The sequence below is a fragment of the Filicampus tigris genome, chromosome 7 (assembly GCF_054856515.1).
Source record: "Filicampus tigris isolate MCC_2025a chromosome 7, RoL_Ftig_1.0, whole genome shotgun sequence".
NCBI classification, from domain to species: Eukaryota; Metazoa; Chordata; class Actinopteri; order Syngnathiformes; family Syngnathidae; genus Filicampus; species Filicampus tigris.
In genome coordinates this window covers 6,387,439-6,404,835 of record NC_141223.1, presented here as the reverse complement: position 1 = coordinate 6,404,835, position 17,397 = coordinate 6,387,439, and the positions used below count along the sequence as shown (strand labels likewise).

The 17,397-nt window shown below is 38.1% G+C and overlaps 1 protein-coding gene across 2 annotated transcripts in view; it reads left to right on the top strand.

Annotated features, from left to right (window-relative positions):
* The window catches only part of lsamp (limbic system associated membrane protein), a 164,431-nt gene that overhangs the window by 126,536 nt on the left and 20,498 nt on the right, over positions 1-17,397 (top strand). For both annotated transcript variants that reach the window (XM_086036399.1, XM_086036398.1), the window contains 2 exons: positions 13,408-13,552; positions 14,106-14,193. In XM_086036399.1, coding sequence (XP_085892525.1) covers positions 13,408-13,552; positions 14,106-14,193 — 233 coding nt within the window. The remainder of the gene's footprint in view (positions 1-13,407; positions 13,553-14,105; positions 14,194-17,397) is intronic.

Here is a 17,397-nt window from a genome sequence, read left to right as displayed (position 1 = left end):
GGAAACCCCAAACCCACAGCTCAAACACCCAATTATGAGCCCTGATCTGAAGCCAACTGAGCATCTATGAAATGTGTCTGGAAAAGGGGCCCTTTGCTTGCAGGAGAATGCCAAAATACCTGCCAATAGAAACATAAATCGATATGAGAATTACAGAATTTGTTTGATTTGACCTGATTTATTTATTTTTCAGTATTTCAGTTCAGTTCTGTGACCATTGTGGGATTTTCCTTCAATTTTATTTTTCCACTAGCATTTAGATTTAAGTATTTTTTTTTTTGCAATGCATAGTTTCACTCATTTGTAATTATTTACCACACAGTATTGTGGTAAGCGTATGATTTGGTAATCTCATTAGGTGTATCTAACCCTACCGATCCGATTGAGATTAAAATCAATTTTGGTGATCTGTATTCAGTGGATTTGTCACTTGAAGTAACTTGAAAGTAATTCTGGTTTTGTTCTTTATTAACTTGAAAATATCTGTAGGTTCCACAGAGATGAAAATTGACATTTCGACATATTTATCTGAAGTCTTCTGTTTTGTTCAGTCTAAACTGAAACCAGTGAAAAAGTTGCACAGTTTGTATGTAACTCTGTGTAAATTGACACATTTTTATGAATAGCTAGTGATAAGACTTCAATTCTGTGCCAGTAGGTTGTTGTACCTGCAAAGCCGGGAAGAAAATGAACAGTCTTAATCATAATGAAAGGCACTAAAGCTGTCACGCAATTGCCGTGGAACTGTGTGAAAGCGGGTCGCAGATGTATCACGGTACATGACTCATACATGTCGTACAAAAGGGGAAAGACTGCATTTTCCCAATGGGTAGAGATTTATGCAGTGATATTTTCAGGCACTTTGCAAAATTAATAATCCCCTGCTCGTGATATGATACATTTTCAACTGCCTTCTGCCGTCTTTGTTCGGCAATTAAATACATGCAGTACGTGTGCAAGATATTATTTTCCCTAATATGACACATTGCATTTATGTTCCGAATAGAAATTCATAAGTTCATCTTAATTCATGGCTCCTTTCATTTGAGGAAGTATTTAATCAGCTCTTAAATATACAGTATGCAACTTGCAATGTGGAGTATGGTAAGATGTAAAATGGCATACTTTTATATCACAATAAATGATATAAGTAGCTACGTTTAGCTAAGTTGCACAAAGATTCATCAGATTTAATATTTTTTCGTTGAAGCCCTCACCTACTTAACGATGCTAACCTGTATTTGTGTGTGAATGTAAAAAAAAGTGTTGCGGTTCACAGACCAGATGTGTAGAAAAGAGCTAATATAGTTTAGCCTCATTTTATGTTACGTAATTTTGGTATTTAGTGTCTAATTCGATCCATTACCCTGAGATGCTTTTTACTGCTTGACTGACATGTAAGAGATACGCCAGTTTCTACCCCCAAAAGCATAGAGAAAAGAGGCTTGCCAAAAAAAATAATCAGGTTTTAAACACTTTAGTATGGATTATCCTGCTCATGACGTGTTTGTATTTTAGACATTTTCCACTGCATCAGGCTTGAATTTCGAATATTTCATGGCAAAACATGGTGAACCCTTGTTCTTTTTTGTAGATGCTGTCTCTACTTTTTTATTTGATTTTATTAAGTTCAACAATGACATAGCTAGTGCTGCCAGTGACAAACCGTCTGCTTCCCGTAGTCTTTGCCAAACACAACTAATCCCCAAGCCTGTGTAATCAGGCGGGCCATAGGGAGGGAGCTGTGCTTGCCCACCAAGTTGCTTGAGCTCATTTAATTTTTATTTTATCATAGTGGCTATTTTTGTTCTAAGAAAATGCTACTGTTGAGTTCGTTATCACTCAGGCACTGAAATTACAAATAAACAATGGCGTGATCTGTTATGTTGTGTTATTAGTTTTGTTTTGCATTATCTGGAGTTTTGTATTTTCCTGTCCCCTGTTTGTGGCTCCTGGTTTGTCCGTCATTTTTTCTACCTTTTTCTCAGTTCTGCTACCCCTGTGTCAGCCCATCAGATCTTTCCATGCCAGTGTCTTGTCTGTGTGTATTTTATTTCATCTCTTTGTTCATTCAGTCATCGTGCACTGTTGGATGTCACGTGTCGCTATCATGTTTTTTGTATTCATTGCATCTGTTTTTTGGACATCGGATTTTTTTATTTATTTTTTGTCCTGCTATGCAGTACATTCATTCATTCTTTGCCTTTTTGGCCCTTCCCAAAAAATCGGCTCTGATACTACCTCAGAAGCAGCAATATACTGTACGTGAGAAAACTTTGTCCTCCCCATTTCACATCAGTAGTACTGCTGATACAGAATAGTTGACAGAAAAAAAAAGCAGCTTCTGACAAATGTAAATCATGGGTATTTCATGAATAAAAAGAATCACAGAGAGAACAAAAACTTGAAGGCCTCATTGTGAATGCAGCTTAATGATCTGTGAGTGCATTTAGTAGTTGCCAAGGTGACACAAAAAAGTAAGTAGCAGTGCTTAACTTTGTTTCCAAGTGACATCTGGTCGCTAGACAAAGGAAATAAGAACCAGAGTGGAAGACTTGCGGTGAAAATGCTGCATTTGAATAGTTTAAGGTCAAACCAAATATCAAAGGTCACCGCGTGTTCAGTTTGTGACAATGTTCCACATCTAACGCAGACGGAATGAGAACGTGAAATAAAAATTACGAAGGGTGGTTGAATTAGTCTTTTTACACGAGTTGTGCATGCATGGCCTTTTTTCTCCAGCGTCCTGTAGAATATGCACTTACTTCAGTGCGAATGAAAATCTTTAGTTGATGCCAGATGGAATTGAAATATGCACTGGGGAAAGAAAACCTCAAAACTATGTTCATCTTTTTTTTTTTAACCTGGGCCTTTGAGAGAGAATCAAAATCACTGGATTGATACACATCGTTTATTGGTGATGTCTAGTTCAAGATGTGTTCATTTAAAATGTGTCCTATTTGCGTTTACTCTTTTTACTGCCTTCCACACATGTTCCGTTGTTTTGGGTCTGCCTTGCCTTTCACTGGAAAATCCATTAAAATAATATAATAATCTTATTGCCATTTGCACAGAATACACTTTGCCATTTAGTCTTTGGGAAAATTACTTCTGCTATAGAAACACTTTAAATGCACTTTAGCATGATGCTCATAGTCTCTGATTCCCAAAACAAGTCATGGTCTAATGTTGCCCACATGTTTATATCCATACCAATGAATCACCGTATTTTATAAAGATTATGTTAAACCCTTCAAACAGATCATTTCAGTAGATGTCAACTTATCTTAAGTCTGCCAATATCCACTCACGTAGATCCCGTGGTACCTACATACGTACTTAGCCGAAGCTAAGTCACTCTCTTAGAAACTGCCTTGAACTAATACTGAGCCCTTGGCCTCTATCCTCCCATGTCAGGGGTGAGATTCTGTTTTAAGTGTATGCCGGGTAAAAATATGAAAGACAGATGCAACCCATCAGACAAAAAAAAAAAATGCTGAACTTAGTACAATTTCAAAGAATTTGCTTCATCACCTCACAAGGTTATCTGACAGCAGTGGCAAACTCTGGTGATTTTTTCTTTTCCTTTGAGTTTCTTGCCATCATTCTCATTGCTTTGGCCATGCATCACACTCCACTTCAAGTCTCACGCCTTTCAATCTCACTTTCCCCTTCTGTGGTTTACAATGCTGCAAGGCGCTGACGGACTGACAGAGACGCAAACACACACTGTCTCTCTCTCTCTCTCTCTCTCTCTCTCTCTCCCCCTCCCTTTCTGTCATCACTACCTCTTGTCATCACAGACACTTTCCTGTCTCCCTTCAGGGGAGCTTCACTGGTATGTGCTACACAAAATTTCAAAAGTAAAAACGCTTCCTGCACAAAATTCTAGCGGTTCGGCACCGGGGATGAATGGATAACAAAATGGATGCATAGTAGAAGGAATGGGTGATGAAGTTTGGGAACAAAGCCATCACTTGCTTCGCTGTCCCGTCATGGCTTATAGTGATATAGCAGCGGCCATGTATTTAACTTTGGTTGAGGAACGTGGGTTCATTACCTAAACCAACCATACGCCACCCACAACAAAATCCTTCTGAAACTAAAAAAAAAAAAAAGGTCCGTCTTTGCACTCATTTCAAAGGGTTCGTGGTTGACAGCTTTAACAATGAGTCCTAGAGGAAGTGGAAACAAAGGAGAGAATTTGCTTGAACAGGTGATAATGAAGACAGCAGAGGATAGTGATAGGAAGAGAAAGTGACGCATTATTAATGGGTCAAGAGAGACACCTGGTGATGTTCTGTTATGATGATTGAATTTGCCACCTGTCAAGAGGCTAAGTTTTGATTTTTTTTTTTTTTTTTCCCCCTTGTGGCTGCGATCGATTTGATCTGTCGCCTTCACTGACTGACCCAATATTAATGTGTAGAAATGTGCGACACGTTTTCATATGAGTAATATAGACGTTGGAGAAAATGTGTAAAAGAATGACTGATTGCATCCAGAATGCACAATGCTATGCCTTGCGATCATTAATTTAACGCATGCTGTTGAAGCAGAAGATGTCAGATATGACAGTATGACTGATACCCTAAGACAAAAATAAAAGTTAAAGGTTACATTACCTGACCTGATTCAACAGCTGTTTTTACTTTCGTCCTACACAATTAGGCATTGTTAATTGATCCCATGGCAACCCTACTCTAGAGAACATAGTGCATGATCTGTGAAGAACTGTTTGAACGCAACCGTGGATACTAACGTAAAGGCCGCTCTTAATGTCAGTGGATGGGGACGGCAGGCATCAATCCATCCTTGCAGTTTTCAAGTCTACACTTATCATCACCGTTTCTGCTACGAGCAGCCTGATTAATCCAACGCACTAATGAGGAAAAACAGCCGTCTTCATCTTTTGTTACACACATACTTTTTTAGATCAGAAGGTATTTTATTGTGCGACAATGTGTATTCAGCATGAGCCAAAATAGCACTTTGTAAGTCAGACTTTAAGGGAATTCATGTCAAAACAAATTATTCAACAATCATTACTACCAAGCAATCTAAGCAATCAACATTCTCTTGCTCGCCACGAGTTAAGGGAAAATGGTCTGTTTTTTTTTTTTTAGTCAACTTATCACATAATCATTTACATGCATAAATACATAGTTACAGAATAGATGTATTTCATATTATAATGTGCTTTGAATTTAGTAAACGAAATTCAGCAGGTGGGGAATTTAAATGTCCGTTTTTTTTCCCAGTGGCACATTTCAAATCATTAATAATTATTTTTGTAATGTTGCTCATCATTCTTTCGATAAATATTTACTGGATGGACGGATGGACTGACAGATGAATAGCCATTTTATTAATTCTATTAAATGCATACTTCTCCTTAAGAGTAAAATTTTTAAAAAGGTGGTTGAAAGGATTTTTGTCAAAGTTTGCCCCCACATAAAACTTGGAAAAAATGGTGCGGCTTCCTTGTTCAGTGGTTCAGTGGATTCTGCACAATGAGGCATTCACACAGGCACTTTATTAGCGAAGGACCTCGGGAAAGCTGACAGCAGCATCCTAAATTGAACTCGCTCACCCACTATATAACGATCACCAAACACTAAGAAAAGAGCATTTCTGTGTCTCAGAGAAAGCCACCCAAGGGATAATTGTCAGACTACGTCCACTTCTCTGCCACTCCACCTGTGATTCTATCTGGGAGAGAAATATTTCTTATACTTAGGAGAGCCTTATATCAAGAGATATGCGTCAAGTCATCGATCAATCCATTTTTATGTACAACTGTTCAGAGTCACAGGGAACCTGGGGACTATCCCTGTTGACTCAGGATCAGGGCTGAATGATTTTGGAAAAGAATGTAATTGCGATTTTTTTTTTTTTTTTTTTTTTTTTACCCCCTCAGTGCGATTGGGATTTAATATATGATTCTTTTTTCTAATGTCCTCTTTTCATGTAATTTTCAGAGCTGGGCATTTTACTAAAAATGTGTGGTCCATTTTATACCTACAGCCGGGGTACCCTTCCGCCGCCCTTCTATCCGCCTTTTTGTCCGGCCGGAAAAAATAGTAATCGCCTATAGGTCGGTTCGCCTATGATTTTAAACAGGCTTCCGTTAGCATTTCCGACTACCAAGTGTGGCTAACTACCAGTCGTACAACTTTTCATATTTCGTAAAACATGACATGTAAACAAGCACTTACAAAGCACTGAGCTTTTCTAACAATCTATAAATATAAATTAAAAAACAAAAACAAAAAAAACAAATCCTACTGATCTTCAGTCAGTAACATCACACATACTAAAGTCATAAGTGGTATATTTTGAAAGATGCTGGTATGTTGGTTAGGTTTAGGGTTATTTTGGGTGGTATCTGGCCCATTTGTCACACTGGTGGTCATTTTTTTTAAGGGATGCTCCAATCGATCGGCTACCGATCGTGATAGGCCGATTTTCGTGACCAATTGCATGATCGGAACATTTGATCAAAGCCTTTTATTGCTGATCAAAAAATCGGATCAACATTATTGCCATAGCAAGATGCATTGTGGGTCATATTTTTAAAATATACAGATATCCATGTGATCGGTATCGGCCGATCTCACTCATGGATGATCGGTGTTGTGTAGTTTGTCTACATATTGAATATTGTACATATACAGAATATTGTTATTGATAGATAAATATTATTCTTGCAAGTAGGTAAATATCAAACAGGACTAGAGTACCGTATATACCCCTTGAACAGCAACACATTAGTGAAATATCAGCTAAGATGTACAAACATTTATCTGACTATTATCAGACTGGCTTGGCTTTGACTTGTTCATCTTTCTAGATGCTTCAAGCACATGACACCCGGAATAAAGGAAAAATAACATTTGTCTAGTTTGACTTAATGATTTGACCATCTGTTAGCGAGCTTGGTAAAACACAGGGTTCCAGACTGAGATTCTGACCCTCCCTGATGTCTTGGCACAATGCCACGCAGCTAAAGCCACGGCTGCTAGACAACATTACTGATGAATTTACATGCCCAGAGCCTCAGAAGATGGCACACTGTGCCCACTGTATGTTGATTTCGGGTCAGCACTTGAGAGGAAAATCTTTGAGTTGTTCATAATCTGGGATTGACTCACCTCAGCCTTCTTGACCGGAGAATGAAAGCGCTATTGAAACTCTCCAACTTCAACACAAATGTGATCTTTACACGATTCCACAACATAATTTTACTTTCATCGCTACGAATGCCTGAGTTAGCAGCCCTTCCAGCTTTGATTATTATGAATCAATTGCAAGATCTTGATAAAAATAACCGATGAGGAATGATCACTGAAGAACAATTTAAAAAATGTATGCTTTTCTCCATGTAAAAAAAGATGGTAAAGCTGATGAAGGTTCTTGCATTAATCTGTTGCCCCTCTTTTCATCTGTTCATTCATTCAGTTTTGTGTTTTTTCTATGATCCAATATAATTATGTCAATTATATTTTCCTTAGTACCATAAAATATAAATTCACTCTTTGAGTGAGTCCAGTAAGAGATACTTCACTACTTTACTAGTAAGTACTGTACCATGCATCATACCACACAGCAGGAACTGTCTGTTACTTTCAGCTGTTGAAGTGCTGAGAAACGAATGTAAAAAGACAAGTGCAAATACCCATGAGATGTTAAAGGCATTTTAATTACCCAAAAACAAAATATAATGACAAGTACAGTGTGCCCCAGTGAGTCGGATTTGTTACCATGTTTACTGGATGTGATGAAGCAAAATCTTTAGGACTGCTATGGTGACTTGGTCACATTTTTTTAAAGAGCCCTACGGAGTTCATAACTTGGTTTTAAATTAGAAATCATTTGGGGCAAATTTCTGTAGTGTGCCTCGGTGCATAACGAACAAATTAATTATTCAATTAGTCTGAATTTCACACCTAATTGTTCCAATTTAACATGGTCTGGGTAAAAAAAAAAAAAAAAAAGTAAAAGTAAAATGACTCAACATTCCCCATGCTACAGGTTTAGTTCATACTGTGCTCAACATGTCACTATCCTACGAAGTCTATTAGTACATTGTCTTCATGTCAGCCTAGCAGAGTTAAAATTTTCTAAATATAAGTTGGTGCAGTGGTAAACTTCATTTAGCCTTCCACAGGCGCAGGGGACCAATTTAAGTGCTTGTGTTATCATCGACACTAAATGCTATGAAAGAGACTGCAGCAGCAGTAATAGTTATGATGAGGTCATATAGCGTATCTTGTTTTTAACCACATTGGAAAGTGTCGTGATTTACAGCACAAATTGTGAAACAACTAAGCAAATACAATTGTTTGACGCCGCTTAGGACACAATATAATTGTAATATTTGCATAGCATCTATTAACAAATACTGACCACAGTGAAATGCATTAAAATTCCACAATTGAAACACGAGTGTAAGTCATGTGTATTTCATGACTGCGAATGCTTTATTATAATTCCAACATCTTTCACGAAAGGCTCTCAAATCCAGCACGCAACGTGATTTATGCCTCTCCCTCCCAGACTATCACAGAGGAACATACTGACCTTTTCATTATTTGACCCGATGCCTGTCAATCTCATGTTTGATATGCTGTCACCTCCATTAATTAACCTTTAAAGTCCAGCAACAAAACTAAAATGCTCTAATTTGCAGCTGCAGCATCAACTGGAATGCTTATGAACCCAATTAATAAGATGTGGAAAATGAGCCCGCAGGGGAGAAACGCTGATTAGCGCAGTAAGAAGGTATAAAAAAAAAACAAGCTCCTACATTAGAAATGATAATGGAAGCAACTTGAAGCCCCGGCTCTGACTCATAGTGTAATTCTATAAACCATTCATTTGATCCTAAGCTTCATATAAAAATGTGCAAAATTGTGATACTCTATTGTTACTACACATGATGTGCTCGGTTGCAAGTATGTTTGTTTCATTTCAGACTGAATTTACAGTGGTGAATTTCAACTCTAAGTTGGTGCAAATAACTCTTATCCTAAGATTAAATGTACACAATAGGTCCAAGTGATGACTTTGACATGGTGGAGTAGTGGTTAGCCTGTCCGTCTCACAGTTCTAAAGTTCGGGGTTTGAATCTAAGCCAGCGGTGGACAACTTAGTTTGGCCCCGCACCTATTTTTTTCCTAACAATTGAATCGCTGGCCAGAATGATATTTTCATCAAACAAACTCTTCTTTTCCTTCTAAATATATCAAGTGATGCGTCACTTTGTCACTTGGTTTAGGCAGCCAATCGTGTGCCTGCATAGTGAATACAGGCACTCGATTGGCCGGAATGGCCACATAACCCGAAAGTATAGCGCGAAATGCTGATCAAAGTTACATTTTAAGCAGAATGCTTCATTATTTTGTACCGAAACAACACCATGTCGATATTGAGGCACTTTTAATATGTGAATATTGTGATATCCCTGATTACCTTTTTCTTTTTCATCAATGTCATCTACCAGGCCAGATATTAGTGGTGGCGGGCCAATTTTGGCCCTTGGGCCACATGTTGCGCACATTTGATTAAGCCTCTGGCCTTTCTGTGTGAAGTGTGTGTGAAAGAAACGGTTGCGGCTTCCTGCCCATGTTTCCCCGTGGCCCCGTCAAAGTGTTTATTAGTAAGATACTGAACCCCCATTTGTTCCTGGTGAAGGGTTACCCGTGGGCAAATCCGATATCAGCCAGGAAGCATTTCAAGTAGCTTGATGGTAAAAAATGCAAAAGTGAAAACTAAGCCTTAAGGATGAAAAGCCGCATAACTCCAAGTTTGAATATTGTTCGTTTTTAAATGTAGTATTTTATTGTGATTTCATCACGTTGCCTGGAAGCAAAAATTTGAATACCTTAAGATCAGATCAAGCTTCTTTTTTTTTTTTTTTTTTTCATTCTGATCCAACAAGGCGCTGTCAGAGTCCTAAGACAGGCTCTCTGTGACACACCTTGGCTGTTAATGTGTTTGAAGAAACTGCAACGACTACTCTGACAAAGGTTATAAAGTTCTTTGCTTCCCGGCAGGTTCCTCATTATCGAGAGCAAGAAGTAAGCACTTCTACTTATTCCTTGCACTCTGAGTTGGTCCTGCTGTAGGTTGTATCTTTAAAAGCGCATGTTCAAACAAGAGGGAAAGTGGGAGGTAGGAATTTGAATTTGAAGTAACTCTTTGAATACCATTTGATTTTTATTTTACTTTGTTCATTTCTGCTCCATGCTGCTGTTAACAGACGGATTTGAATAATTTCATAATGGGTGAAATGACAAATTAACGTAGAAGAAAACGTTTCGAAAGAGATGGGCAGCAATGACGAGGAGAGGGGGAGGCGCTTTTAAATAAGTGTACCAATGCAACAGCAAAATACGATTTGGACGGCACTATCAGTTTATTATGACTTGGAACAAATCAAAATTAACCACAAAGCTATTTGTGAGTCATTCTAAATGGATTTGTGATTACTGGGGAAGCCGCTCATTAGCTATTGACACAGTGGATGCACCCACAGTGAAAATTCTAATTGGTTTTGTTTGATTGGTTGCAGATGGCCTATCAAAATAAACCAACTCAAACCGTTTCAGTTCTTGTACACAAAACTTTCACAAAATATTGTCGGGCACAATAGTAATGTAGTGATTCAAAGCTGACTTTCATGCAGTTGATGCCGGCTGGATTCAAAGTTTATTTTATCTGTGATCGATAGGAAACCAGTCAAGTGTTTTTTTTTTTTTTTTTTGTTCATCTTCATCGGCTGGGACAGGCTCCATCCGCCACCTCCAAGGAGGGAGGCATGCAGGACTGATAGCTGAATTGTGTTGATCCGCAAACTTCATGTGCTTTATAATAAGAATAAATTACATAGCCTGCTAAACAAATGCTTTTGCCACAAACTTTGTAGATTGTGGCATCTGGAAAAACAATGTGGACCAATAATTGCTCGCAAATAAGCAGACCTGGGCCTACTAATATTTCACGGTCCGTTTATCGCCTGCAGCTGGGGTAACCTTACGTCGTCCATCTATTTGCCTATTTGTCTGAGCGGAACAAATAGTAATTGCTTCTAGGCCGGTCAGCCTATCATTTTAAGTTGACTTCCGTTTGCGTTTCTGTCTACAAACTCTGACCAACTTCCGCTCGCCGCTCCAACCCTTCACAATCACTCCACAATTCTCCTGAGCGAAATTTGAGATGAAAAACTCACTGTGGGCATAGAAGCTTCATCGCGGCTGGACTAAATACATCCCCTTTTTGGACCCAGAAGCCTCACCGCGAATATAGGCAATAGACGATGACATAAACGGAAAAAATGGGCTTCCGACTATGCTTAATCCAATTTTTTTTTTTTTAAAGTTCCCGTCTTTTGTTTATCGCCTACAAAATGGGCGTCCGTCATAGGCGGAGAGACGGAGCGGTCTGTCACATAGGCAGAATGCCCACCTCTGCAAATAAGATTGATCAAATAGGTAAATAGAATGAGTTACCGTATTGGCCCGAATATAAAACAGTGACAGCGACACTGAGCACAGCGAGGCAGATAATTGTTTGTGAGGAGTAATGATCTGTCATGAAAATTTCCCCACTGTGGGATCAATAAAGGCATTCTTATCTTATCTTATCTTATGATAGATCTCAGCTACTCTCAAGTTAAACCAGTTTGCATTATTTTATTACAATGTTTTTCCTTATTCAGATTTGTTTCAAGACCACTGTTAGTTAGACTTCACTTTGATGGTTAATGCAGTTATTGCAATTTTGTTGTTTGATCACAATAGATTGGTTTATTTACATTTCAAAAACCAGAAGCCATTCATTTACGAATGTGATTGCACTTTAGTTTACATATTTAAATGTTGAGATATTAAGATTTGAATGAGGCAAAATAACATGCCTTTTCCCTCAAATACATTGTTATAATCATTTGTTTCAGATGTACTGGAATTATTTTCTGTATGAAAATTAATTTGGTGTTCAAAAAAACGTTTTTTCAAACTTGAGTCTTGAAAAAGAGGGGGTCGTCTTATAATCAGGGCCATCTTATATTCGGGCCATAGGGTACAGACAAAGAAATGAAACCTCAGCAAAGACTCATTCTGTGATCAGAAGCTCTTAACCAGCTGCTACTGTGTAAGAGGCTGAGGTGACTGAACCTACCATTAATAACTTAAGGTCACCTGCCAAAAACAACCTCACTCCACTTCCCATGCAATATACACTCTTGATTTCAAATACATTCCAGAGCAGCCTGCACAGCTCTGTGAGGCTGAAGGAGTCACTGAAATTTGAATGTAAATCCACCATCAGATATTTGATGGACAAATGAAGCTTCACGAAGCACTTGTGATCATTTTTGACTGCTCTAGATAGCACTCTTGGCTTAACAATGCAGTGGACGTTTTTAAAAATGTCCATTGCACTAGCACTTATCTTTAAACCAAGAGCACCATCTACAGGAGTTGATGAATAAAATTACAAGTGCTTCACGATGCTTCATTTTCCCATCGCTAAAATCCATTCTTATTGTTTGTGACATCTTCTCACTTTTTTGTGTTTATTTGCCAGACATGCAGATCTATTTCCACCCGTTCAAGAGCCAAACATACTGTAACGCCTGTGAATGCAAAACAGGGAGTAGCTACACAAAAAAACATGTTTCCTTTCCCATACATACAGTAGGAATAGGCTCTGTTAATAAAAATGTACCAGTGTTCCTCAGACAGAGGAGAAACGACGGTGTGGTTGAATAGTCATTGTGCCGCTGTGAGAGACTGAGTGAGTAAAATATAAAATAAAGCATTAGGAGGTTAGATGGAGAAGGAATATATACGATTTATGTGTCACTTCTCTGTTTAGTGTAATCAAACACATTGTCATTGTCATTATACTTATTATTGACACGGTGGAAGTGCACTAGGCGCTTTAAGCCAGAGGTTAACGGATGCTACTGTTATGAAGCAGCAGTGGCTCACTCCGTACTTGCGACTTTTTTACGAGTCAGGATATTTAGAGCAGAATGTGCAATGGTAATTGTTGTTACACAAAGCCACCAAACCCCAAATGGCTGCAGTGGTTGCTGATGTAAAGTAAATAAACATAATCAATACTTGTCTAGGGGAAAGTTTGTACGAGGATTTAGCACCAGGTTGCTACCGTGCTCAAACGTCCACAGTGAGTTATGTCATGATGTCATTGTTATTGTTAGGATGGGTTCAGACACCCTTAGCATATTTGCTGAGTGGATTTATTGGATGATTAGGACTCCTACACAAGAAAATGTGTCATATGAAGTAACTACAAATCCTTTCATTCGCAAAAAGACCCAGAACTGAGCCTTCCGTTTCTATCCCCTCTCCTCACTTTCTCTTGATGTGCCCACAGGTGTTACGTTGATGACAAAGCATCCAAGGTGGCCTGGCTCAATCGATCAAACATTATCTTTGCCGGTGAGGACAAGTGGTCTCTTGACCCCAGAGTCGATCTGATTACCAACGGACAACTTGAGTACAGCCTACGCATACAGAAGGTAATAATGACCCAAGAGGTGACAAAATAAAGGGGATAAGATGCACGACTGTGACGAAAGGGGGTTTGCGTGTTGTACTTAGGACTGGTTGAATAACTTATCAAGATTTGAAAGTGCCCCGCATGCTTCTTCATATCATTGTATCGCAATCACACTTAGAAATAAAAGAGTTGCTTATTATACACACCATTAATTCAATATTGTTAAAAAACAAAACTTTTATTGTTTAACTCAACTCAACTCACCCCCTCCCCCCACACACAACCTCTAAGGAAAAGCAAAAATGATTTTGGTGTGGAATAGCCTCCATGAATTCTTTTATTTATCACCGTATTCTGCATTTCCTGAGTGTTTTTATTTTATGTTTTAGTATTCTCGGTCCTAACTATTTTTTAAACCAGAGTTACACGTTTTGAATGTGTATCAACAACTGACGAGAATGGCATTTGTTTAAAAGACATTGTCATCATGTTGTTCTTAGTGATGCTAAGATATGAAATAATATCTTGTTTAATAATAAGTTACACTGTGTGTTTTGTGTATTATCGTGTAGGTGGATGTTTATGATGAAGGGTCGTACACTTGCTCCATACAGACAAAGCAGCAGCCTAAGCCCTCTTTGGTCTACCTCATTGTACAAGGTGAGATACCAGTATATTCAATTAAAATGTAAAAAATAATAATAAAATAAAGGAATACAGATTCATCACTTGCCCATGCAGGAATAATTTCAAGTTAGATTGTGTTGAATTAGAAAATATCCATTTTATATACACTGTCAATACTCATTTCTTTTTTACACCAATAATTATTTATATATTGTTAATGATGACTCACAATACCATCAGCAAAGTAATTTCAGAGTAATTTCAAGACACGCAGTAGATGAAGCATAGAAGCTATTGTATGACTAAGAGTAGAAGGTATGAAGCATTAGTTGTGTATTTAAAGGTCAATATGTGAACAAATTGTCTTCAATGAAGCCATTGTGGCGGATTATTAAGTGCTTGATCATTGAATGTCCTGTGTCTACCTCCAGACTCTGCCAGGAGTCTCATTTATCTCCTCCTCGTCTAATGCTACAGCTATAACCAAACATCGATTATTCCTCCATAATTTCCTGCTATGTTGTTCTCTGCTGTGTCTCTCAAAGTCCCATTCAAATGTACCACTTGAGTGATTAGCCTGCAGTTGCTTCTTTGCATCTGCTAATCGACACTGGAATAACAATGTAATGTTATCTAATCTAACTTGCATCAGAATTTTGAATTTTATATATGCATAGTTGATAACATGTATCTGTCAGGTTTTTTTTTTTCGTTTTTATATTTTGAATTAGACTAATTAATATTTTAAGCCTTTTTTTTAGTACTATTTGATTTTTATTTTGTAATTTAAACTGGGTGACATTTGATTAATTAAGAATTTAATTAATTTAAAGTCATTCAATTTAATTAATTCAAACGAATCTTTCTTCCATCAGTATTCATCATAAATCAATCAATTAACATTGTTCTGTAGCATTTACCGTATTGTCATATATCTTTTTACTTCCGTGATTTTAGCCAGTCTGACCAGGCAACAAATTGTTTCCCTATCTCACTTTCATAAACAGCTTTTCCTTTAGGACGCATCGGCATTAAACATTCATAAATGTCACAATAGCAGAGTGGCTGTAAAGTAGCAGACAGTTTGGCCAGTCCCTGAGACAGCTGCTCTTTGCCTGTTGTGACCCCTTTTCAATATGTTTCGTCCTCGGAGATGTGACATGTTAATGGGTTATAGTCATTTCTGCTTGATAATGAAAAACTGAAAGAATGATTTATTTTAGCCAGTGCCCAAAAAGAGACGTTTTCATCCAACCGGGTTCAATACATGTAGTTTGTACTTTTGACTTTTAGCGGATAAGACCACATCTGTCAAATGTTTTCAATATATTTTTATTGACTTTAATGCTACCCCCTAACTTCATCACAAAAAAAATCCTTCTTCACTCTTTTTCTTTAATTTCACTACGTTGTGGTATTTGTCAATTGGCTTGCGCTGCTCGTGTGCTCAAGTGTGTCTGTCTCCACTACTCAGCAGCGTGGCCCAGGAAGTAAAATGACCTTTTATGAATTATCATGGGACAACGGACTCTTTCAAGTGATGCTTTTGAAGCCACTTCCCTCCTCCCATCACGCACCATCTTGACCCCTACTTCCTAATGCCTGCGTTCTTCCAAGCCTTCTATGTTTGGTGCTCTTTTGAGCGCTGGTCTTTTTGTTTGAGAAATGCGTCTAGTATGTATGATCATACACATACACACCATTGCTTGTTATTTCAACAATGCGCCATCACATGAAATGAAGCATGGTACTGTAGTAGGTCTTGAACCTGAATTAGCTCCTAATTATCTGTGAGGTTATTATACAATATTGCAATGTACAGTATTAGCAAAATGAAAATAGCACGGCAATTAACTCACTCACTGCCAGACATTTTCAGACCCTCGTTTAACCTAACGTTTGAAAAAAAAAATTGAAAAAAATATCAATAAATTCCCGGGATTGAATGTCTGGACTGTGAAAAGACAGCTTTTAATTGCTGACTGAAAATTAACTCGCCACCTTACCCCGCATGGTTCAAAACCTAGGAAAAAAGTAGCGGCTTATAGTCCGGAAAATACGGTACATTTGTTGGTGCAAGTTGCAATGGCACATTTTTAAATTTATCAAATACTAGTTCTTGCACATAAAGATTATTAAGGTATCCAAAGTCCATAATGTATGCTCTAAATATCAGGCCTAGCATGAGAACAAGCAACAGCTAAGTAGAACCATATTTATAAGCCCCCTAGGGAGAGGTTTCCAAGCAGATCATCCTCCTGTCTTCGAACCCCCATAATGAAACTCCTTGAAGTTTTAATGAAAGCAACAATTCACGTTTTCCCTCCTCGAGCATAGACCGGATCTCTTGAAAATAAAACACAATCCCCTTTAATCTTCTTTATGCTGGCTGCAAGAGGTCCTCTCATGCATTTAAATGGGGCCATTCCATTGACACATATGACTGCAGGGGTATCGACGACGGCTGCAGGTGAACCACTCTGGCCATATCTGAAAGACTATCCAAGAGAGTGGTCATCATTACTGGCTAGCATAATCTTGGTTTAATCTTTAATACAGATGACTGCTATTTGCGTTTTGATCGTAATGCTCTTTGTGTGAACTCACCAGTAACCTTTGCCTGCGTCTTTTATCTTCTCTGTGGGTGACTTGTCCTGTCAGATGAATGGATGTCCTCTTGGGCATTGTGCTCCTCACCCCTCTGAATATGTTTAAAAATCACATAGAGTCAGAGTTAAGCCTAACCGTACCTGCAAGTCAAGGGGGAATGGTGCAATATGTAGACGTGTGAAATGAAATAGTAAAGGTCGTGTCAGTGTGTTGCAGATTTTGGTGTCACAACTTGAAGCAGTGAATCAATTTTTACTGCAACGACAGTACGTGCTTTTTAGCATTTACGCCGTGGTTTGGTTGAGTAGAATTCTGTGCCCTTTTTATCCTTCGTCCTTGCTCTAGATCACAAAAATCATATTATGTCGTGTATTTCTGAGTGTGTTTTCATGCACGGACAACTCATATTTTTACCTGTGCTTCAAATCAATTCTACTGCAAAAATAAATAAATAACCAAAAACAGCTATCTCAAGCCTGTAAATATCATGGATGATTATCCTGTGGCGTGATGTCTTGTTTTCAGATTGTGTTTTTCAATCTTTGGGGGGAAAATCTAAAAAATTAAACATATTCAATTTTTACTATCCAAAATCCTGTTGTGTCGATTCATCACCAAGGACAGACA